At 37.8% G+C, this 25,897-nt stretch overlaps 1 protein-coding gene across 1 annotated transcript in view; it reads left to right on the top strand.

Moving 5' to 3' along the window:
• Positions 1 to 17,795, top strand: part of SNX7 (sorting nexin 7) — a 51,843-nt gene extending 34,048 nt beyond the window's left edge. The window contains exons 8-9 of the mRNA XM_038414580.2: positions 9,492 to 9,644; positions 17,398 to 17,795. Of these exons, the coding sequence (XP_038270508.1) occupies positions 9,492 to 9,644; positions 17,398 to 17,478 (234 nt within the window). The 3' untranslated portion in view covers positions 17,479 to 17,795. The remainder of the gene's footprint in view (positions 1 to 9,491; positions 9,645 to 17,397) is intronic.
• Positions 17,796 to 25,897: the final 8,102 nt, after the last annotated feature.

The following is a 25,897-nucleotide window of genomic DNA, read 5'->3' as shown; positions in this document are numbered from 1 at the left end:
CCCAAGGGTTTGGATCTGTGATCACTTTGTAACCAACTGGTTAGGATGATATTCTCAAGCCTCCCCAGGAAAGGGGGTGTATGGACTTGGGGGGATATTTTGGGGGAATAGGAACTTCAGGTGGTCCTTTCCCTGATTCTTTGTTAAATCACTTGGTGGTTGCAGTGCACCCTCCAAGGGCAAAGAATTTGTGCCTTGGAGAAGTTTTAACCTAAGCTGGTAGAAATAAGCTTAGGGGATCTTTCATGTGGGTCCCCACATCTGTACCCTAGAGTTCAGAATGGGGAGGGAACCCTGACAGGTCTACTACTTCAGTGCCTAAATATTGGGAGTTTTATATTTGTTTAGAGAACTCCTGACATGTCTGATCTTTTCTTTTCTTTTTTTGTGGATGTAATTTTTACATTTTTAATTCAACTTTACAGAGAACCATTTTTAGGAAGAACATAAGTCTTTTATAATTAAATTTAATTGTGATAGGTGAATTGTTTTAAGTGTTCCATCATTCTCTCACTTCACTTTTTCACTTTGTTGTATAATGTCTGTATTTGTTTGTTTACTACTGTGGTATTTGATTCAGCTATACATAAGAACGTAAGAATGGTCATACTGGGTCAGACCAAAGGTCCATCCAGCCCAGAATCCTGTCTACCGACAGTGGCCAATGCCAGGTGCCCCAGAGGTAGTGGGCACCTAACAGGTAATGATCAAGTGATCTCTCTCCAGCCATCCATCTCCACTCTCTGACAAACAGAGGCTAGGGACACAATTCCTTGTCCATCCTGGCTAATAGCCATTAATGGACTTAACATCAATGAATTTATCTAGTTCTCTTTTTAAACCCTGTTATATTCCTAGCCTTCACAAGGACTCAGGCAAGGAGTTCTACAGGTTGACTGTGAGCTGAGTGAAGAAGAACTTCCTTTTATTAGTTTTAAACCTGCTACCCATTAATTTCATTTGGTGGCCCCTAGTTCTTAATATTATGGGAACAAGTAAATAACTTTTCCTTACTCACTTTCTCCATACCATTCATGATTTTATATACCTCTATCATATCCCCCCTTAGTTTCCTCTTTTCCAAGCTGAAAGTCCGAGCCTCTTCTATCTCTCCTCATATGGGACCCGTTCCAAACCGCTAATCATTTTAGATGCCCTTTTCTGAATCTTTTCTAATGCCAGTATATTTTTTTGAGATGAGGGGACCACATCTGTACGCAGTATTGAAGATGTGGGCGTACCGTGAATTTATATAAGGGCAATAAGATATTCTCCGTCTTATTCTCTATCCCTTTTTTAATGATTCCTAACATCCCGTTTGCTTTTTTGACTGCCACTGCACGCTGCGTAGACGTCTTCAGAGAACTATCCATGAAGACTCCAAGATCTTTCTCCTGATTAGTCGTAGCTAAATTAGCCCCCATCATATTGTATGTATAGTTGGGGTTATTTTTTCTAATGTGCATTACTTTACATTTATCCACATTAAATTTCATTTGCCATTTTGTTGCCCGGTCACTTAGTTTTATAAGATCTTTTTGAAGTTCTTCACAGTCTGCTTTGGTCTTAACTATCTTGAGCAGTTTAGTATCATCTGCAAACTTTGCCACTTCACTGTTTATCCCTTTCTCCAGATCATTTATGAATAAGGTGAATAGGATTGATACTAGGACTGACCCTTGGGGAACACCCCTCTTCATTCTGAAAATTTACCATTTATTCCTACCCTTTGTTCCCTGTCTTTTAACCAGTTCTCAATCCATGAAAGGATCTTCCCTCTTATCCCATGACCACTTAATTTACATAAGAGCCTTCGGTGAGGGACCTTGTCAAAGGCTTTCTGGAAATCTAAGTACACTATGTCCACTGGATCCCCCTTGTCCACATGTTTGTTGACCCCCTCAAAGAACTCTAATAGATTAGTAAGACATGATCTCCCTTTACAGAAACCATGTTGACTTTTGCGCAACAATTTATGTTCTTCTATGTGTCTGACAATTTTATTCTTTATTATTGTTTCATCTAATTTGCCTGGTACTGACGTTAGACTTACCGGTCTATAATTGCCAGGATCACCTCTAGAGCTATTCTTAAATATTGGCGTTACATTAGCTATTTTCCAGTCACTGGGTACAGTAGCTGATTTTAAAGGACAAGTTACAAACCATAGTTAATAGTTCTGCAATTTCACATTTGAGTTCTTTCAGAACTCTTGGGTGAATATCATCTGGTCCTGGTGACTTGTTACTTTTAAGTTTCTCAATTAATTCCAAAACCTCCTCTAGTGACGCTTCAATCTGTGACAATTCCTCAGATTTGTCACCTACAAAAGATGGCTCAGGTTTGGGAATCTCCCTAACATCCTTAGCTGTGAAGACTGAAGCAAAGAATTCATTTAGTTTCTTTGCAATGACTTTATAGTCTTTAAGTGCTCCTTTTGTATCTCGATCGTCCAGGGGCCCCACTGGTTGTTTAGCAGGCTTCCTGCTTCTGATATACTTTAAAAACATTTTGTTATTACCTTTTGAGTTTTTCGCTAGCTGTTCTTCAAACTTCTTTTTGGCTTTTCCTATTACATTTTTACATTTAATTTGGCAGTGTTTATGCTTCTTTCTATTTACCTCACTAGGATTTGACTTCCACTTTTTAAAAGATGTCTTTTTAATCTTTCACTGCTTCTTTTACATGGTTGTTAAGCCACGGTGACTCTTTTTTAGTTCTTTTACTGTGTTTTTTTAATTTGGGGTATATATTTAAGTTGAGTCTTTATTATAGTGTCTTTGAAAAGTGTCCATGCTGTTTGCAGGGATTTCACTCTAGTCTCTGTACCTTTTAATTTCTGTTTAACCGCCTCATTTTTGCATAGTTCCCCTTTCTGAAATTAAATGCCACAGAGTTGGGCTGTTGAGGTGTTCTTCCCACCACAGGAATATTAAATGTTGTTATATTATGGTCACTATTTCCAAGTGGTCCTGTTATAGTTACCTCTTGGACCAGATCCTGCGCTCCACTCAGGACTAGATCGAGAGTTGCCTCTCCCCCTGTGGGTTCCTGTATCAGCTGCTCCAAGAAGCAGTCATTTAAAGTATCAAGAAATTTTGTGTCTGCATTTCGTCCTGAGGTGACATGTACCCAGTCAGTATGGGGATAATTGAAATCCCCCACTATTAATGAGTTTTTTATTTTGATAGCCTTTCTAATCTCCCTTAACATTTCATCGTCACTATCACTGTCCTGGTCATGTGGTTGATAATAGAACCCTACTGTTATATTCTTATTAGAGCATGGAATTACTATCCACAGAGATTCTATGGAGCATGTGGATTCATTTGATTTTTATTTCATTTGATTCTACATTTTCTTTCACTTATAGTGCCACTCCCCCCTGCCTGGCACAACCTGTTCTGTCCTTCCGATATATTTTGTACCCCGGAATGATTGTGTCCCATTGATTGTCCCCACTCCACCAGGTTTCTGTGATGCCTATTATATCAATATCCTCCTTTAACACAAGGCACTCTAGTTCACCCATCTTATTATTTAGACTTCTAGCATTTGTGTACAAGCACTTTAAAAACTTGTCACTGTTTATTTGTCTGCCCTTTTCCGATGTGTCAGATTCTTTATATGAATGTTTCTAGTCTGATCTGGCCCATACTTTATCCTCTTCCATCCGCTGCTCCTCACTAAAACCTAGAGAATCTCCATCAATAGACTCTCCTCTAAGAGAAGTCTCTGTCCGATCTACGTGCGCATAGCATAATATGACTGGATCCCATCCTGTGCTCAGTTGCACTACATGTACCTTTGTTGGTGTTTTGAATTTTTTCATTGCATGAAAAAACACATTGATGCAACATTGCATTGCAACAAAATATAGGATTCAGGGGGGTACTGTTCTGATAGGAGAACAGAGCTTTAGGAACAGTCTGAAAAATATGTTAAGATTTTAGGCCCTGAAAGACTTGCATTATTTTAAAAAACCTCTAATTCACAAGAGAGGGCATGTAACCCCCACTGTTGGTTGGGAACTTGGTGTCCTCCAGAATCCTAGTTTATTTGTAGAATTTACAGATGTTGGCAGTTGTCCCTGTCATGCCCTCTAACGTAACTCAGCCTTGTTCTGGAGAGATGACCTCAGTCTTCATACCTATGTAAGTCCTGGCCTCTTTCCTGGAATTGCCAACAAATGTGCTAATTAGTATACCTCGTTACTTCGTGAGGAGTTAGTTTGGCCTGAACTGACACCAGAAATTTACTTAACCTAGACCATCAAATAACCATTAAATGATAGCTTTGTGGTTCTACTGTTCAGGTCTGGATTTGAACTAGTAACACAGAAGTGAGGCTTTATAGCTCCCCGACATTCCTTTTTTTGTATTTGGGCTGTATGTTTTACTTTAATTCCAGGCTAGAAGGGTTTAATATTAGTATGCAATATAAACCATTTTCTCTAGTTTACATGCTACCCTTAAAGCTAAATAGAAATTCATGCAACTCTTGAATGAAATAAATGAATTTTATTGAGAAATGCTGGGTAGAAGAAAGCTATATTGTGTGTTTATAATTGGGTTAGCTGAGTGTGCATAATGTATTCTTCAGTGTGTTGAGTGGTTTTGCTGTGGAAACTTGTAGTTCAAATAAAGACACTTTGTTGTTGTTGGGAGTAACCATTGCTTTCTCCCCTGGCCATAGTCTGGAATATGAGTTCTTGGTGAATAATGCAACGTCTGTTTAACTCTATTTTTCTGCTGGGATCACTCTGCAAGAGACTTATGCTATCAAACTACTTGCTTCAGTAAGGCTGGCAAAACAAAATATGTTCATAGGCAAGTTTTATTGTGGGGATAAATTGTAACAGGAAGAAAGTATCCTGTAGATTAGCACCATACTATGTGCATGTTACTGTTTAGAGACCAGGCCTTTATTCCCTGATTTCTACTGTCATGGCTGGCTTGTTTGGCTTCAGAATTTGTCTGCTAAAGTGAGTGGTGGTTCTTGGTTTTACTTTTTGGTATGTTTCAAATAGATTCTAAGCTTCGTAGCCAAAATGATAAAATGGAACATACAGGCTTAAAGTCTAAATTCTTGCCTAGACACACTTGCAGCTCCGACTCCTCCATGGACGTCACTTGAAGATGGGTATGCTGCATATCTGGAGGCGGAATATAGGTCTACGGGTATGTCCTCGCTGCAAAAAAAGGGTGTGTTCTTAACCAGTGTTCAGCTGGCTCAGCTTAAAGTGAAGATATGGCAACTCTGCTTTTAACTCAGGTTAGCAGCTCAGGTTAAAGCCTAGTGGACGCCTGGGGTTGAACTTGAGGTACTAACCCTGAGTTAAAAGCTGAATTTCTGTGTTTTCACTGCTGATATAACCCAAGTTAGCTAATGCAAGTTAGCAAACCTGATTTAAGAACACGCCTTTTATTTGCAGTGAAGACTGCGAGAATGTATTACTGCAAGAATATTCTACATGCTTTCCTAGAAAGTGCCACACAAGTGAAGGTATATCATCAGCCACAGATAGCCAGGACAGCCTAAGCTGCTGCACCTAAAACGTAGTTTTGGAAGGATTCTGTTTAAATTGTTAGTTGTCAGTAAACCATGTTTTTCAACTGACACACAAGTTGAAGAAAAAAATACTCATTAATAGAGTTGGCGAGTGCAGTTCCCCCATCACCTAGTGCCTGCATGGAAATGGTATCCTGGGGCCTAGGCTAGGCGGGAAGCCCCCTGCAATGATACTGTCACGGCCCCCCTCACTCACGTACCAGCTGGGAGTTGTAGGGGCCATCCACCACCCCTGGGCTGGAACCATTCAGCAGTGGATTGGCCTCCCTGTGGCTAGGGGTCTCTACTCTACCCAGCCAGGACTACAGCCTCCCACAGGGATGTGGTACCTCAGGCCCCTTGGCCACACAAGGAGTCTCCTGCTGCATTGTGGTCACAGCCCCACTCATTCACTGGCTTGGGACTGCAGAGGGCCATCTGCCATCCCTGGGCCAGAGTCACTCAGTAGTGGGGTGGCCTCTCAGCACCCTATTTTGTATCCTAGAGTAACATCCCCCAGCACACTCCTATTACCAACCCTGATTGTAAAGACTAAAGATTTGCTGATTCATGCTACCAATTCCAGTGCAGCCTAGGTGAAACCAGGATGTCTTGGAACAATGTGTGATAAACAGTGTCTATCTTGCAGCAGTTAGTTGCTCCTTCCATCAACAAAACTCCAGCTGATGTCTGTGGGACAATGAGTTTGGACCAGTCTGTTCTGTGTTGCCTAGGACAGGAGATGAAGCCGCAGTTCTGCATTCCCTGCTTTGTGGCTTACGTTTTGAGATCACTACATACAGCTTCTGCTGTAATTAAACAATTACTATCTGACACCTCCTCTTTCAACTGTGAAAATTCAGACTGATAAAAATAAAAACATGCCTAAAACCCATAATTTCATACAACTGAGAAAATTTAAATGATAAAAATAAAAAAGCTTAAAAATAAATATTAACTCTTGAAATTACAAACAAATAAAATTAACTGAATTCTGCCCAGCCTACTTATGAGATAGAAAATTCATTTTGCAGGTATGTTGCCCAGTTCATTAAACTGTCTTCCTGCAACGCGTTAAAATTAAAATTAAATTATTAAATTAATTAATTAAAAATGCGTGGTATTTTGAAGGAAAAAAAACTCAACCTATATTTTAATTTCTAAGGCAGTCTGCTTTAGTGTTTTTTAAAAACACAATTAGATCATACAGGATATGGCCAAAAGAGTAATTTTGGTTCCTTGAGCTTCACCACATATTGAAGTTTTGGAAACTAGGCTATTAACTGACTGTGGTCTTGTTTTGCTTCATGCTGCTGAATACAAGGCTGGTGGTCTATAGAATTACTGCTGTTCATTATTACTGCTGATCATTATTTGAACAGGATGGATGTTCAGTCCTGTAAAACTATTAGTTATGTACTTGTTGTTGGCTGGGTATTTAGTGAGTCATGAACCAAGAGGAGCCTGGGGAGAAGGATCCAATCTCCAGCATAGGAAACTGGATATAATTAAGTACATTCATCCCAGGTATAAATCTTGGAATGGGGAAAGGATAGGCTTAAAGGTGATAAGCAAGGGGAAATGGCTGGTAAGGCTTATTGATGTCAATATCCTCTCAGAAGATGTTCCTTCCAGGTGTTTATGGCTGCTATGAGAGGCAATATGGTTCTACTCCTATAGTTTGCCCCACTGTGGATCTACTTTTGAGTTGAAATTGGAGGTCAGAAAGGTGAGGATTATTCTTTAATACACACATCAACCTTTATGTTCTACAGTTTGGTCCTGGGCGGCTCTTATCCATCAGGAAGAAGGACCTGTTTTGATTGTCTGGTCTCCCGAGACAGAACTTGATAGATTCTAGATAATGTTAGGGAATGCTCTGTCTTCCCAGCAAAATGATGGATTGATTGGCTTTAGAATCATGTCCAGGACTATTGATACAATAGCTCTAAATGTCCTCTTTATGGCATTGCCTCATAGATCATCTTGGTTTTACTGATTATTTGAGATGGTTGAAGTAAGAGGCGAAAAATCATGAGAGCATTGATGGTAGCAGTCTCATAATGTGCCCAACCATTTGTATCATAAAGGATTGGTGAAGTGCATGCTGAAAATACATGGGAAGCAAAGAGAAATTTCCACATAGTCTTTTGTAATGGAAATGTTCCAGGTAGTGGGCTGCTTGACTAATTCAGGTTGTCTCCGCTTGGTTACAGAGGCAGTATTTTTCTTACAGCAAGGGATTTTCATGTGCTACTTTCACCAATGGACACAGCACAGAGTCTTAGGATGGCAGATGAAGTCTCTTGGTCTGTGAGGGTTTTAAAAAGGGACACTTTCTGAGGTTCTAAAGAAGTATGTTGTGCCACAGGCACTACTTATATCGGAACAATGTCCTTCGTGGCTTGTTTAGAGCAGTGGGTGCACACCTCAAGCTCTCCATACTCTGTGGTGTGGTCTGAATTTTGAATCATACGCATTCTGTGCATGTTAAAATACAGTTGAACCGTAATTATCTAAAGGCCTCACTGATTATTGCAAACTTTTGGAGCTTATGCCCTTTGAGCTGCTTAGCTTCAGGGGAATTATTCAACTTCACACCAATGGCGCTCTTGACCTGAGAACAGAGCAGAGTGTTTGAGACACAGGATGCCTGATAAATGGCGTCTGGGCCCTTGTAAAGGGAACAGAAGAGGGTGGCTGAAACTACCAGTTGCATTATTGGCAATATTTCTGCCTGAGTTTCCCAGGTCCATAGGGCACAGCTGAGTCTTGCAGAATTGCAGCTAAGCCACTATAGAGCTGCTCTTCATCTGTGCTCCCGCTAAATATAGAACATTGGCTCATTTGGGTCTACTGGGGTAACTTGTATATTTGTTTTCCTTCAGTAAGTTCCAGTTACTGTGTTCAATTTTCTCATTCTTGGCACTTCGCTCATTGAAGAATTGGCAGAAAAAAATTCTATCAAGATAAGAACTTGCACCTAATCTCTTAAACAAAAACAAACCAACAACAACAAATCCTTTCTTCAGAAAAGAGTATATATTACCAATGGGCATTGTGCAATCCCAGAACAGTAATTTGCTCCATGACTAGAATATTTATCAGTTTCCATATTTGCTGCCAGCCAGATTTATCATGCTTGATTCAGAAACTGCAATGGGCACAAAGGTAAGAGCAGTTATTGGAAGGGCTAGATAGCTCATTAGGTAGAGGACCTTACCCCATTATATGTCTCATATTTCACCAGGCTCAACACTCAGTTTTGGCATCTATAGTAATTAGAAGAAACTATCGGCTCACCAGCCTGAAGGCTGCAGATCCAGGCTCCCTGAGAAGGCTTCTGCAGAAATGAAAATTAGCCTGCAGCAAAGACCCTTGTTTTAATTTTTTTTTCTCCCACACTGATTAGTTCCTCAGTCAGACTGTAAGGTGCAATACAGGAAAGTGGAAAGTTCCTGCATAAAAGTTCCATTGCCTTCCCTCTCTGAATGGTCTTTCAGAACATATAGATCATTAAAGACCCCAGCACAATTTTCTCAGATGGCCTGGCCAAAACTCCAGTTTGGATAATTGCATTCTGCATCCCACAGAGGTGTGGTGGTGGGTGTGGTTTTGTGGTTTTTATTTTTTGGCAGAGAGGAAAAGCATTTCTGTTAAGTGCAAATAATGTGGTACCAAAGACAAACTTTACCATTGACAAGGTTATTTTTGGTAACGTTTAATTCTTTTCTGGATTTTTGGGTCATATTAGTAGTTTAGAAATTGTATTGAGGTACTAAGTTTGTATAAAATCTAAGATTAACAACAAAGCACAGGACTTTCTTCACCCTGAGTTGAATATTATGCTATGTTCTTCTATTCCGTTCAGCTTACTATACTATGACCAGTAGGTTTCAAGCACGTTTTAAATAATGACCGTCTCTAAATAACTTACTTAGCTTACAGAAGAGATTGGAAATCTTGAAGATAAAGTGGAATGTGCCAATAATGCTCTGAAAGCTGACTGGGATAGATGGAAACAAAACATGCAACATGATATGAAAACAGCATTTCTTAATGTGACCGAAAATAATATCCACTATTATGAACAGGTAAAACGCACCTTTTTTTTTATTGCTTTTTGTTTATTTCAATTCCTCTTAGAAGTCAGTACATTGTTTTTAAAAATAATTGTCTGTATCCTCATTTGAACGTGTTAAGTTCAAATTCAATATTTATTTTTGTCAAATTGGTCTTTAATTGGCCAGTATACACGGTCTGTATTTTACTTGAGCCCCGGCATTCTGATCCTAAGTTCATCATCCACAGGGGGCAGTCTTGTTTTACTAAGCACAAAAATTTGAACATATATTTTTTTCTGTTCAATGTGAGCTATAGTGTTTCAGTTGGGAAAACCTTTTACTGGGGTTGAATGAGGATGCTTCCCTGAAAACTCGCTCATGTAAATGATTTTGTATAAAAGAAAACTTTTTTTTTCTTCCATCTTTTAAAATTAACTGTATTCCCAGTACTTGATGAACTAGGAAAGATCTCTTATCCTTCAAATTGCAAACAATCAACAAAATCAACACAAAATAGTTTTGGAAAAATTACAGGGAGAATGTATTATACGCTTAATTTTTTTTAAAGTCTACTAAAGCTGTGTCCTTTTATATAATGGTGTACAACAAATAGATACTTTGGGACTTTACATAAATGAAATCTCCCTTAATCTAGAAAGAGAGCAAACAGTGTCATCCCAAGACTTTTATCTGCAAATGTATGGTTTCTAATAGTCTTTGTAATGACACCTTTGACAAGTGTATACACTTTCTGATTAAAGAGAGTGTATATACTTATTTATAAGGAGAACTAGAAAATATTTGACAGGGTTTGCAGCGTGTTCTGTGAAGCTTCTTCATGATCAAAAAATGGTATTGTTCTCAGTGTACATTTTGTAAGAATCTTGGTAAACTAGAAATTTGAGTGCTTTTTTCATTTTTGTGTTTTGTTTTTGTTTAAAAGCTTCTCTTTACTTTGAAAAATGTATTGTAGCTCAATAAACTATTTGTTTATTGGGAAAGAAATCATTTGTATCCTTTATTAATACAATTTTGATACTTTGCAATCTCCTTTTTCTGAGCTTTTTGTGGCTTACTCTGAATGGATGACTGTGTCCTGATTTTACAAATCATCACAATAGAATGTAATTGAAAAGACAGAACTCATGATAATCCGGTCCACTTAATTAACATATTGTCTGCGGGAGGCATGGACATTGACGATCTGCTATTGTATATTAAGATCAAGTATTTGCTGAAATCAGACGTTAAAGTTTTTTGGTATCCTCTTCTTTTTCAGTCATCTTGTGACCTCTGACTACATTAAGAATATGTAGAAATGTTATCCATAAAGGAATATCTGGTTAACTTCTGGATAAAATGAGACACAGATACAGTCCCTGGATTCTCTTTTATGAAAAGAAATGGTCTTAGTTTAGTTAGGACTTTAATTTAAATATCACAGACAGTTTTTGTAAAGGCCTCTATCAAGTACTATCAAACTGATAAACTGAACAAATAGGGCTTTTTTAGGTAATTTCTCACAAAGCTCTTTTTATACAGAAATTTTCTGATTTGTTTGAGTGGGATGAGGAGCATGTGGCTATCTGAAGCATACAGGAATCTATAAGCCACTTTTCCTCTCCTGTGAAGATGTCCTAGGAATGCACCACTGTTGGTGACCTGCAAATTATTTTTTGAAATGGTTTGTGTACCCTTTTTGCCTTATTATAATGCCTGAAAGAATTTATTTAGAGAGATGGATGAGGGGGGTGGGGGTTATATACAACATTTATAGCAAGTCCAAATGCAGTCAGCATCCAGGTCCTCAAAATATTGAACCTAGTTCTTTCATCGAAAACGGCAAAGTCAGAACCGGGTATTTTCTAATGTCTTAAACCAACAAAGAACTTAAAAATAAAATTACCCTTACAGCCGCCTAGTATATCATTAAAGACAAGTGAAGAGTGCAAAACTTTAATTTTTAAGCATGTTTATAGTTGCAAAGCAGAAGTGCCTGAGCTTAATCTTTGACATTTGGCACTTTTTTTTTTTATATTACTAGTTGTGGAAAAGTGCGGTGCAATGAAATACTCAGATCATTCTATCTAATTACAAAATGTAAACTACTGACAAATTTTCATCACTAAAATGGCAGGTCTAATGTAGAGAGATTTTTCTCCATTAGATGGAGATATTAAAACTATAACAGATATTTTAAAAAATCTTTTGTTACAGTAGTTTTATTCCTGAATCGTAACAAATCACTGTTTTTCTTTTAAGAAATTATATAGGTGGGATCAGTGGACAAAGCACTGATCCTGCATTTGGAGCGATGCAGGCAGATTTGTTGCACTGATATGTATCTCCATTGACTTGGGCACAGGAGTCACTTAGGTATCATGTATTAGATTGCAGACTAGTTGCAAAATACTGGAAACATAAAGTTGTTAACAAACATGTCCAAAAGGTTGAGTTTACAGCTCGGCAAGTCACCTATGGCTTAGAACTGATTATGACCAATTGAAGTGTCAGTTAAATATTTTCTCATTCTGGTGTGTAAAAAAGTTCTTCACAGCCATACTGGAAAAAACCTAATATTTAGTAAAATAAAACAAGATACAAAAAGTCACTACACAACATTTTATTTTGTTACTAGTATATCTAAAATTAAAGATCACATGATACAATTTAGTGAAAGCAAAGCAGATAACGAAGTACTGAACACTGGCTTCAGAGAACTACTGCAATTACTCCTATTTGTTTTCCTCACATGCTTTTTCTCACAATCTCTACTAGTACCAATAAAATTAAAATCATATTAACAAAACTGCCACCATCAAAAGAAAAAGAGCCTTGGTAACCCATTCCTTATAGAAAAGCCTGAGTAAAATGGCTGGGCTTTGCAATAAAACCTGAAGGCCAGAAAAATTTGGGCTTTGTGGAACCAAATGACTGTAAATCCTAGAGCTTGTGTTTTCCAGTGTATGTTAAACACTCCATTGAGTAGAGGTAGAATTCCTTTCATAATGTACAGTGACAAGTGATATTTAATTAATTTTTGGCACTGAGCGAAAAATATTTTTTCTTCTGCGCAAATGAGCCTTTCTTTTAAAAGATAGCTTCTAATTTCACCTTTTTCATGTGTCAGACTACTGTAGTCCTGTTCAGCCTTTGCAGATTAGTCAGAAGGAGAGCTAGTTTATCTTTGATAGGATAGCGAGATCCTTACCAGTACAAACATTGCTTGCTGTTCTCAGAGAATTTAAGTAATTTTCTATGCTAGCGTCTTATTTATTGATTCAAATTTATAAAAAAGTTCCTATCCACAACCCAAGGTGCTGTACAGTCAAACACGTGCAAAAATGGGCCAAAAAAGCCACATACCTAATAAAGTAACTTCTTCTCTCCAACTCCAAAACTTTATTCAACCTCCTCTTCCTAGGAAAAACCTTTGAAAAATGGATTGATTTGTAGTGCACCCTGAATGTCTTCATATTGACACATTTGGCTAGTCTTTCAGAGTAGCAGCCGTGTTAGTCTGTATTCGCAAAAAGAAAAGGAATACTTGTGGCTCCTTAGAGACTAACAAATTTATTTGAGCATAAGCTTTCGTGAGCTACAGCTCACTTCATCGGATGCATTTGGTGGAAAATACCACCAAATAGGTATTTTTCACCAAATGCATCCGATGAAGTGAGCTGTAGCTCACGAAAGCTTATGCTCAAATAAATTTGTTAGTCTCTAAAGTGCCACAAGTACTTCATTTGGCTAGTCATATCCTTGCACAGTTATGTTAGTGGCACATGCACGTGCTTCCCATCCTACCTTAGGAGCTCCACTTTATAAGCTTAACAAATGCATTGTGTGTGGTGGGTTTTGTTTTTTTTTTAAATTTCCAAACTTGGTTAAATCAAAATCTATTTTCCTCCAGAAGACAGAGTACTCTCCTCTAAGGGCAATTTGGATGCCTGATTTCACCTTCCAACCTCCAGTCATTTCAGCTATAGGAATTAAAAGCAAAGCTATCTTGTTTATAATGGGAAGTGGCTTTTTCCTACCCCATCTGTCTCCCTCATTTTTTTTTTGTGCTCAAGAACTGCTGAACTGTACATGCTCAGTCCTCTATAAAAAGAAATAGAAACTCAGCCTAGAAAACTCACTTCCCAAAAATGATTTTTAAGAATGTCATTAGACACTGAAAATAGGGGGGATGGAAATGGAAACAATTATGCATCTTTAAATACTTCATGCTGCTTCTGCCATTATTATTGTGCAATCTGTTTTTTATATTTTATCCGTGAATTAGACATGCAGCTGTGCAGTGTGGAGACCTTTTCAGTGTTATTACTAAAAATAATTCAATATAAATATGTAACTCAGCAGTGCTCTAATGAAATACACATTCATTTTAGCTTTAGATAAAGTAGCATTACTTAAGATCTTGTTGCTTCATTTTTGCATATTTAGCTTTTTGCTGTGATCTACAGTAGTTTTATGAATAATTGCACTCGAAATGACAAGCCTATATGTACAAATTAAATTTCCTATTAACATTTTTTTCTGTCTTTCTGGTTGAAGCCTGTTGATGATCCTTTATTTAGAATCTCCTTTTTCTCTCTACCAGAAGAACTAAACAAGTCTAGAAGAATGGTTAAAGTATATATTTTTAAAGTAATGTGATTTTATGTAGTTCATGTTTCACAGTATAAAAAGCGTGAGCCTAAGGCACAGAGACCTAGTTTTGTGTTAGTTAATTATAAATCTTGTCAGCTGTAGCACCACAGTGATGTCTGACAACAAAATGAGCCACAGTAATTCCTATATTTTGGGAAATGAATTTGTTATATAAATGAGAATAAATTAAAAATTGAACAACATACAAAAGATCTTTACATCTTTGCTTGAAAAGACTTCAGTGAACTGGTTCTATAAAAAAGATGAACAAATGTAGTGTGAATTAGTTTAAAAACCTGTTTTGTCTCAGTTTGCAGTGGTAATACAATGTCACTCATCTTCCAAACAGCGCTGCTATTTTTATTTAAGTTATTCAGATGTATGAATTGTGAAGTCTTTAGTCACATGGACAAAATCTAAAACAATTCAAAAAGCAGTTAACTAGTATGAAAAAAAAAAAACTTTTCAGCAAACATCATTCAGCACACATCCTGATAGAGCACCCTTCTCAATCCCCAGAAAAAGTTTAAGAAAATAGATGTGCCTTGCAACATTCCGTGAAGATAAGCCAGTCTTGGCACTGGTGAACCAAGGTGGGGAAACAAATCCCAGAATCTAGGATCATCATTGGAAAGCACCCGGCAAGTAGCCACCCCTTGGTCACTTTACACCAAGAGGAAGCCTCCAACTCAAGTTTTATCTCAGATATTCTCAGCTGCTGTGATATTATATATAGGAGAGAGAGAGAGAGAGAATCTATAACAACTCCGTTTATTAGGGACTTGATACAGAATGTCAAAACCAACCTTAATTTCCACCGATAAATCAACTGGCACCCACTGCTCCTCTTTAACACTGTTTTGCTGCTTCTCTTCTCGTATTCAGCCCTCTTTTGCCATCTCAAAGTAACTTTTCCCCAATCTAGTCATTCAATACAGAAATGCAGCTCTTCACATGAATCCTATTTTATGGTTTCATTCCCCTCCCTCCTTTGAAACTGAGGTGCCCATCTCCTTAATGGAGATACAGGGTTACCACTTGCAGCAGAGAAAATGGAAATCAGTAAGGGATTTTGTCAGCAGGGAATGACCAAGAAAGGGTCAGAGGGTCTCTGAACACAGGGGTTCTTTAGCACAAGGGATGATGTAAGGCACCTTGTGAATAAATACAAACCATAGAGTCACTGACATGTTCTGTAGTAACCAAGGATCCATACAGAATAAGGCTTCTAAATATTTTCTTTTGTTGCTCTCTTGGGCGTTTCGATACTAACCCTTTATATCTTACAATGTCATTCTTTTGAGCCAAGGTTTCCTTCATTTTTCTTGAATACATGGTTCTGGTCCCTTGTGTTGTCATTCATCCCCTGCTCTTTGTCCTCCTGTGCTTCCCTGTGTCCTGACCTTTGGGATCTTCTGTCAAGATTACTTGTGATCTTTTCACCATCCCACCTACAGACGCTCCCCGGGTTATGCAAGACCCGACTTACGCAAATCTGCACTTACGGAAAAAGTTCCGTAAGCTAGAAATGGGGGTGGGGGGAGGTGGGTTAGCATAATGGTCGGGTATATGTTTCCAACTTACGCAAAATTCAAGTTATGCAAGGCGTTCCAGACCGGAACGATTGCGTAAGTCAGGGAGCGTGTGTATTTGCTTTAATGCAGGTGTCGAGGAATACCAAGATTTGGTCACTTTAAAAGAAAAAAAAAACCCTGAAAATCATGGAATCCAGGGCTTTTGTGACAAGGACACATCTATCACTATTAATAAATAGAGATTTCATGGCTGAATTTTGAAGGTTTTTCCGATACATATGTCAGATAAGACAAAAGCTGTAACTTCATCTGTTTGATCTTTTTACTTCTGCCAAGCAATGATGAATGCTATGTATTTTATTTTATTCAGGTATAGTAAACTACTGTAGCTTAAATAGCTTATTCCAAAAGTTTTTCACACAAGGAACAATGCCATTTTCAGAGCAATTGGAATTAATACTAAGTTTGAATAAATGGAGCATGCTGCTCGGTATTTAATATAAGTGCTTTTCCCTATAGATGGTCAGAAGACTTATTTAATATCAGTTTTGTAGATTCTTCTTGAAAAGATTGTGTACAGGAAGTAGTAATTAAGGTGTGGTATTCTTCTGTATTAACAGATATTTGGATAAGAAAACTACATTTCATGAAAGCAGTCACAATTTCATGCTTTCCTGTAGCATCAAAAGTGGTAAAGCTACCACAACATAGTGGCAGCACTGAATGTTTTGCACCTTTGTAATGGCTCACTCTAGGTGACAGAAACTTGGAAAGTTTGAAAGCTTTGGTAGTAACTGACAGTGCACACAACAATCATTAATCATGGGTTTTCTCTGAGAACTGACATTTTAACATTCACCTGTAATTTGAAATGGTTTGCCAAGCAAGTTTGTGTTCTGAGCTACAGATATTCATACAAATCAACTTGAGCCGAAAAAGATTTATCAAAGGAGTTTGATACGAATATATATAACATTGGTTCCTAAAATGAAAAACTGTTTGCAACATTAAAAATATGTTTTGCCATCATGAGGAGTATATGTTTGTCCTAGAAAAGCTACATTTTTCCTCATCTCTTTGATTCTGTTCCTTAGTACACAGAAAAATCTGTGACTTCGAGTGTTTAGAAACAAATGGATTTGATTTAATTTAACTGAGAAAGGATATTAGATCTCCAAGTATGAATCCTTAGAGATTGATAAGGAACTATAACTTGCAGTTTGATGTTGAATTCCTTTTAATTTGATGCAGTCTATTTGGAAGATATCTTAGCCTGTATGTAAAGGGAGAGATTAAAGAAGAGCATAATTAATGGAAGACTCCTTACCGTGTCATCCCTTATGCTAATATGTACACTTGTGATGCTTGCAGTGTATGCTTGTCATTATCTAAGAGTGATATTTATTTGTAGCTCAGCATGTTGGCTAACAGTACATCCTTGATCTGTCTAGGAAACCATATTTATTACTCACTGTAACTCCTCAAGAAGCAGTTTGTGGTAGATAGATATAGGTCTTTTCTTGTTTTCTCCTTAGCTACCAGTTTTACCAAAAACACATATTCCTTATTCATAAGTATCTGTTTTCTTTAAGTGCCTTGCTACCTGGGAGTCCTTCCTGACATCTCAAACAGTGGATCTTCATTTGGGAGAAGATTCTGAAGATAAGCCTTGAATATATTTCTGATTGATCTTCCTCTTCAGTGAGGTTTCTGCCAACCAAAGAAGTGTTCTTTATATGAGATCAGATACATTATGAAATAAAACTGTAAGAATCAGTGACATCTGGAAAACCAGCCTATTGAAAACTCAGGTATTCTAGTGTCCTGACCTACAGTTTTGGATCATGGTATATATTGCTATATATTGCGCAGTTATGATTTTACAGATTTTATGCAAGTGCTTGCATATAATTTTCTTAAATATTGTGTAATTTGGATAAAAATATTTTAAATATGTAAAAACTCAATTTTAATAAAGTTTAATACAAAATTGGTTTTAATCCTCTTTCCTAGTCCTTAAGAATTAAATATTCCGTTTTAGCTTGCTTTGTTACATTTTATTTGTAAGATAAATTTCCCACATTTTGTAAAACTACATAATTTTCAGGTAGTGATCATTAATTTTTTTAATTGATTGTGCAGGTGTCAGTCTATGGTGAAGTGATAGCTAACTTTTACCACAAGTCTGGTTTTGACTTCCCTAATTCTCTACAAAATGTAGATCAGTCTCCCTGAAATTTTCCATTATGATCTTATGCTGGGGTAGAATTTTTATGGAAGTTTTGAGCCAAGTTGACAGTACATCAAAAACTATTTAATTTAGAAATACTTTTTTTTTTTTTTTAATATGGAGTGCTGGTGATTTCTGGTAGCCTCAGAAAACTGGTGACTGACTTTTTAGAGGTGAAAGTAGTGAATTTAATTATTAAGAGCAGTTTATGCATATGTTAGGGATTTTGGTGTATACAGAATTTAGTCCATACCTGCTGGATGTGAACTTCTTAAAATATAAGTTGGATCTGTCTTGACATTAAAATCTGCGTAGACCTTGCAGTAAGTAGAGAGGTGTGAATGGCTTGTCAAAAGATATTTGACACTCCAAATTAATTTGAGACATATTGTCTGATGTCCACCAAAATAAGATCTCAGGGCAACGAAATAGTACTTGACCCAATGCAATGGAATTCCACAATGCTTTGTGTGGGACAGAGGGGCAATTCACATCAATATGTAGTGTGAAAAGTTAAACAGATGCTCTATTAAATTAATACAATATTTAAAGAATTTAGATGCACTTGAAATTTACTAAAGAGTAAACGTGATGAGTTTATAAACCTGCATAACAATTTTACTTACTGTCTGTCATTCTCAGTATTTACGTGTCTGTGAAGCACCTCTCTGTGGTCCTAGGTGATTTTACAAGATTAAAAAAAATAATACAAAATGAAAAACTCACTGCATACATAATGAATTAATCATACAGTATTAAAGCACTTGCTCACCACGTTACCCAATCCTGCAGACATAATGAACTTGGTGAGACTGCAGGATCAGGGCCCATCATGATATACATTTATAATCCCATATTTGACCATCCTGTAGTCCTTAACCCACTCCCTCCAAGAACACCTGAGAGGAAACATGAAAGATTAACAAATACCAGGCTCTGGCGATCAAGAGGTAGACAGTGAGTACTGCAAATGAGGGCTCCTAATGGAGAATCAAATGCCAGCAGACTGTCTTCCTCTCCTCTTTCCTCCTGCCCCTTCCCCCAGCCCCAGCTAAGGGATTTCTAGGGCAAACATCTTTCTGATTACCACTGTCAGGATGCCTGTTCTTAAGTCCCTTGAGTTCAGCTGAATACTTGCAGACAAGCAGTGAGTTTCCAGAAGTCTAAGGAGCACTGGTATGAGCTGTCCACATGAAGCACTAATAAAAGGTCAGCTGCATTCTGCACTCGCTTCAGTTTCTGGACTGACTCAAGGTATGCCTCGTGGAGCAGCCCACATTAGGCTAATTATTGCTAGTCAACTGCTTAAGCTGTTGATTTAATTGCTTTATAAAATATTACGCAAAAAGAAAAGGAGTACTTGTGGCACCTTAGAGACTAACAAATTTATTAGAGCATAAGCTTTCGTGAGTTACAGCTCACTTCATCGGATGCATTTGGTGGAAAAAACGGAGGAGAGATTTATATACACACACACAGAGAACATGAAACAATGGGTTTATCATACACACTGTAAGGAGAATGATCACTTAAGATAAGCCATCACCAACAGCAGGGGGGGGAAAGGAGGAAAACCTTTCATGGTGACAAGCAGGTAGCCTAATCACATCAGCCACACTATCAGAGGCTCGTTCACCTGCGCATCTACCAATGTGATATGTGCCATCATGTGCCAGCAATGCCCCTCTGCCATGTACATTGGCCAAACTGGACAGTCTCTACGTAAAAGAATGAATGGACACAAATCAGACGTCAAGAATTATAACATTCAAAAACCAGTTGGAGAACACTTCAATCTCTCTGGTCACTCGATCACAGACCTAAGAGTGGCTATACTTCAACAAAAAAGCTTCAAAAACAGACTCCAACGAGAGACTGCTGAATTGGAATTAATTTGCAAACTGGATACAATTAATTTAGGCTTGAATAGAGACTGGGAATGGATGAGTCATTACACAAAGTAAAACTATTTCCCCATGGTATTTCTCCCTCCCACCCCACCCCCCACTGTTCCTCTGATATTCTTGTTAACTGCTGGAATTAGCCTACCTGCTTGTCACCATGAAAGGTTTTCCTCCTTTCCCCCCCCTGCTGTTGGTGATGGCTTATCTTAAGTGATCACTCTCCTTACAGTGTGTATGATAAACCCATTGTTTCATGTTCTCTGTGTGTGTGTATATAAATCTCTCCTCTGTTTTTTCCACCAAATGCATCCGATGAAGTGAGCTGTAACTCACGAAAGCTTATGCTCTAATAAATTTGTTAGTCTCTAAGGTGCCACAAGTACTCCTTTTCTTTTTGCGAATACAGACAAACACGGCTGCTACTCTGAAACCTGTAAAATATTACGAGGACCAACAATGGTGGAGTTTTTAGGCATCTTTTGGGAAAGGCATGAGCATTGTCTGACCTCAAACACACACAATAGTGGGATTCCTAAAAGATAAACTACATCAGTGCTCAATATGCCAGTCAGAGCACAGCTCAAGAAATAGGTCTTTAACACGGCTTGGCCATATATATCACCGATGAAAGATTCAAATAAATGAACATGTAAGCAAACAATTAAATAGAATGTCAGTAATTTAAGCTCGAAAGAGAAGAGGTGTAAGATGTGTGATCTCTGATTGACAAAAGTGGATGAAGGTACAGAACCTTTTATGTGTTTTCAGCAATGAATTCTGCAAGTTCTGTTTAGAATAACATTCAAGAAGCTTCTTTATTTGGCATTACACAGCCACAAGCCCAGATGAAGAATGAAGATCACTATATCTGAAACTTGAAGATCTGTGGCTATTTGTGTCTCTGACCTCCATAATACAGAGGGGACATTAGCAGCTGTACATCAATAAAGACATCAGAGACACTTAGTACGTTAACAAATTTTTGGCTTTGGTATATTTTCATAATTTTCTTTTCACTTTATTATTGATATTTAACAAAGCTGTGAATTGTGATGGGAAAATCATCACTTACATGGTGCATCTTCATAGCAATATTTTGCTTGTTCTAGAAGTTTTTTTTAACAGTGGAATAATTTATAGCAGAATTGGTTTTTATGATTTGTTGATAGCATTATTGTAAAGTAGAGACAAGATCTATTCATTATTAAAATATCACTACCGTTGTAGGGTGTAACACTATTTTGAATACAATTTGAAATCCTCCTAAGTGACTTTTCAGACAACTTACTGGGTGTTTTGCCCTATTTCTGGACACTTTTAGCTTTCTTTTGTGTTTTTGTTTTTCTTAGTCTAACGTACAAAATGTTTCAACTACTCTATTAACATTCTGGCTTATTCTCTTTTATATTTTCAGATTTTCCTTGCTGTCTGCTGGCTTTGCATAGAGGCAAACAATTTAGTGTGTGGTCATCTTTCTAAGGTACACAGGGTGTGCCTGAGCAAAACCCCAAACTTGTAGATGCTTATAGCCAGCATCCTCTATTTTGGGGGATTCTGCATTCCTTGCCACAGAGTTGTATCGCAGAATCTAAGTAGTCATTTTAAACAAAATTGGTTTCTAGCCTTATCGTAATGAACATAACCCTGAAAATCTAAACAGAGTCTAGAGAGACAAGGTGAGTGAGGTGATAGCTTTTATTGGACCAACTTCTGTTGGTAAGTCTCTGTCTGTCTCTCACCAACAGAAGTTGGTTCAGTAAAGATATTGCCTCACCTTCCTTGTCTCTCTCTAATATCCTCCGACTGACACAGCTACAACTACAGGTTTCAGAGTAGCAGCCGTGTTAGTCTGTATTCGCAAAAAGAAAAGGAGTACTTGTGGCACCTTAGAGACTAACAAATTTATTAGAGCATAAGCTTTCGTGAGCTACAGCTCACTTCATCGGACAACTACGATTCATGAACAGAGGACAGATGCAATGTTGTATAACTGAGTCTGAGAAGACCCATAGCTCTGAGTGATATAAAGCTCTCATCTCTGAAAGTTAAAATGAGAATTGTATATCAATATTAACTATTTTATTGCTGATTTTTAACATAAATAACCAGCTAATGTGTTCATAGCACAATCTTCCTGGTACCAAATCTCAGCTATCCCCTACCTCGCTTCCCCAATCTTGAGCTTCGCCTGACATCTGACTATAGTGCCAGTGATATTTGACAGCGATGTTAAAAACTTCCAGTTTCATACTTTTTCATCATTGTGTCTTCTGCCATCTACCTAAATTGATGATTTTGGTATGGATCAAGACTAATTGTTCCTATTCATTTTTGACAGGATCATTTTGCCTTTTGTGACTTTCTTTTCTCTATGTTGGCACGTAAAAGAGAGTATACTATGTAAAATCCATCCAAGATGTGCCAGCTACATTTTTAGGATTGGCTCCTCTCAGCACAGGAGTTGCTTTCGTCACAGCAATGCCATTTCCTGCCAACCTAAGAATGGGGAATAAAGTGATCTTTGACATGGTGTTAGCACCTGAGTGCCAGACCAGTTATTCACTAATAAATAGGGCCCATTAAGCCACTGTAAGTATATGGACAAATGCTTCTAAAAACACAAGTCCATATGACAGCAAAAGCCTTCCACTTCCCAGAGGTCATCTTGAAAATCTTAACTATCTTCAATCCCGTCAGGCAATATTCTGATTAAATAGAGGAGCTTTACAGGATGGGAATCAACAGACAGACTTTGTTAGACCATCAGGTCAATGGTCCTTTGTCAACAGTGCCCTGCCTCCATTCCTTCGTAGTTTATATCTAGGACCTGTAAACAAAAGCACTGCCCTGTGCTCTGAGCTGTTCTGAATCCATATGGAAAAAAGCTGTTTCTCAGGTAGCTAATTCTCCCCTCACCACACCCCAAAAAATCATAGCCGTGGCAGATTTTAGGGAACAATTATCCTCCTCTTCTATGCAGACATCAGAGCTCAATATCCCAGTTCTGTAATCAGAGGACAGTCTCTGAAGGGAGACTAGGATTGTAAACCGCTCTGCAAATGTCAAGTTGAGGACTCTTCCACCACCTGAGTTATCGTCTATAATGCTGCTCCACAGTCACAAAAAGGAGAGGAAATAAGCCCAAACAGGTGCTTAGTTGCATCAATGCTGGATGAGCAGTAGTCTGTTGAGCCTGGTCCAGTATGTATAATCACAGGGGCAAATGCACGAGCAGCAGTGGACACCTGCATTTTCCTAGTGTGTTAGACTCTCTTTTTCCCACTGATACTTTCATTCTATCAAAACGTAGTTTTCAGGGAACAGATATAACATGCTCCCTATATAAGGCAACACTAAGTATGTCAGTAGTAGTTGTAGTTACTGATTGGTCTTTAACAATAGCCCAGGGCAGAGTGTGTTGCAACAGTCCAATCTTAGAAGAGACAAAGACATGGATGCCTATTGTGAGATGCATGTCTAGAGAAAAAGATATGTTTATCGGGCTTTTGACCACTGCTATTATCTGAGAATCCAGATGTAATTCTGCCTTAATAATCAGCACATTCATCTTGCCTTAGTTCAAAGTGGGTTGTGAATCAGCACGATAATGGGCTAAAATGCAGTCTAGCCAGTTTAGAAATTGTGAAATATAACATCAAAGTCAGGTCCCCCTCCTCCTTCCCGCCTTTTTTTCCCCCCCAAACTACCTATGGCATTATTGGAGAAGATCATTTATTATAAATGTTATTACGTGATTTTAGTGGCAGAATTTCAGAAAGAATATCACTACATAAAGATACTACAGCATATCTAAGCATAAAGGTAACATTTATCATTGCATTTTCTGGCCAATGGATTACTAATTTTTATCGTTAATACCCCTCACTTGTATTTAAAAAAATTATATACTACTGTGTAGTATCAGTACATTGCTGATTATTGAAGGACTGATGAGGGTAAAATTCAATGTAATAACCTAAGGGCGTGTTTGAGGATCCTTATCTTTAAACAAAACATAAACTTTCCTGTCAAACAGCAGAGTGCCTATAACTGGCCAGGGTGATGCTCTAATAGCTGTAATAGAGCATGTGCAGCATTGGTGGTGGGAAGCAACTAATAAGCCAAGTGTATATAAAGCACTGCTCAGCTTTCTAGTTTTGATTATGTGAACAAGTTATGAACTGCCCATTTGACCACATTTGCCTAGACTTTAACTGTAGCATTATATCCCTGGAAGGGAGGCCTTATCAGTGCAGAAGCCACAGAGGGAATTCAGGGAGTGCAGGAGAAAGGGACGAGGTATTAATGATTTATTATTGTTTCAGTCATAGAAATTCTGGCCTATAGAGCTAAGTTTAAACTCAGCCCTGGCAGCCTGAAAACCTGAAACCTTTCCAAACAGAGTGTCACACTTCCTTGGCTGAGCCTTGTTGTCTGCTGGAGGGAACAAAGGTATGGTGGCAGTGCTTTTACGTCACTAAAGGATACACAACATATCACCTGAACCTGAAAGAGAGATGGCCACAAACTTTCAGTGAGTCAATTTAGGAAAGTATTTCTTCACACAATGCACAGCCAACCTGTGGACCTCATTGCCAGGGGATGTTGTGAAGGCCAAATGTATACCTGGGTTCAAAAAAGAATTAGAGAAGTTCATGGAGGATAGGTCCATCAATGGCTATTAGCCAAGATGGTCAGGGACGGAACCCCATGCTCCAGGTATCCCTAATCTCCAATTGTCAGATGGATGGATGGATCACTCAAAATTGTCCTGTTCTATTTATTCTCTCTGAAGCAGAGGACAGGATACTGGACTAGATGGACCTGTCCCAGTATAGCCATTCTTATTTTATTTCTCCTTCAGCTCACTAGTCAGGAGGTACCAAAATCTTAGAAGACTGGAAAGCTGCAACTGTATTCTGTTTCAAATGCAGGGTGATAGAATATGTACAGCTAAGGAAATGCACAATTGAAAAACCAGCTTTATTTAAAAATGAATGGAAATAACTTTCTCCACTTTCTCTTATTTTGTGCTCAGGCAAAAAGATATGATTCTATTTTAAAAATTTTGATCTCGTCCACAGTGTGCTAAACTCGGGTATTAAATTTTTGACCGGAGTAATTTTCTTTAATATTTCTGTCACCTCTAGTAGATTGTTTAAGAATTAAGCTTTACTATGTTTGCATTAATATTTAAACAAGTGTGTCAAGTAAACTACCAAGTGTCAAATTCCAGGCTTAGAACCTTGAATCTATTTGCATTCAACAAAAACTGTCTTGTCATTCTGATTATGCAATATGATATCATGTTCACTGTTCAACCAGCAGACCATTTTTAGGCAGATATAATAGTTTTGTAGGGAATATAAGTAAGCTTATTGAATTAAAAGTTAGAAAACATAGCAGTTTCCATATGTTTAAGTGTAATGTATGTTTGAGTCCTAAGGTCAATTTTAATATCAGTAAAACAATACGCATATTACTTTTGTAATTGGAAAGAAATGACTTGATTACTTAATTATTTTTTAGTCTCTGAGAGCATGTTTATTTAAGTTGTAAATTAAGATTTTTTAATAGTGAGAACAACAATCTATACCTTAGCAGGAGCTCCATATGCACTGAACTACCACAGAGCACTTTACTCTTGCAAGGAAAATTGTATATTCAATTAATGTTTTACATTATTTGGAGCCTGAGTCAGAAAGTTGAAATCCAGCCACATCCTGACAAGTGCTGAGCATCTGATCTTGCACAAAAGCCCACAGAAGTTGCATGTGCCCAGCACACCTTTGGATATGACCCTTAAAAAGGACAAGGGACGGGAAGGGACATTTGTTAGAGACACTCCCAGGATTTTCCATTTTGAAAGCGTATTACGCTCTTAATGTTCACAGATGCAATTTTTTTCAGTTCCTTTTATTTCTTTTTTTTCCCTAGTACACTGTGCTTCCAACTCAA

The sequence above is a fragment of the Dermochelys coriacea genome, chromosome 8 (genome assembly GCF_009764565.3).
Source record: "Dermochelys coriacea isolate rDerCor1 chromosome 8, rDerCor1.pri.v4, whole genome shotgun sequence".
Classification (NCBI taxonomy): Eukaryota; Metazoa; Chordata; order Testudines; family Dermochelyidae; genus Dermochelys; species Dermochelys coriacea.
The sequence above is the reverse complement of the archived record's forward strand: the minus strand, read 5'-3'. Positions and strand labels throughout refer to the sequence as shown.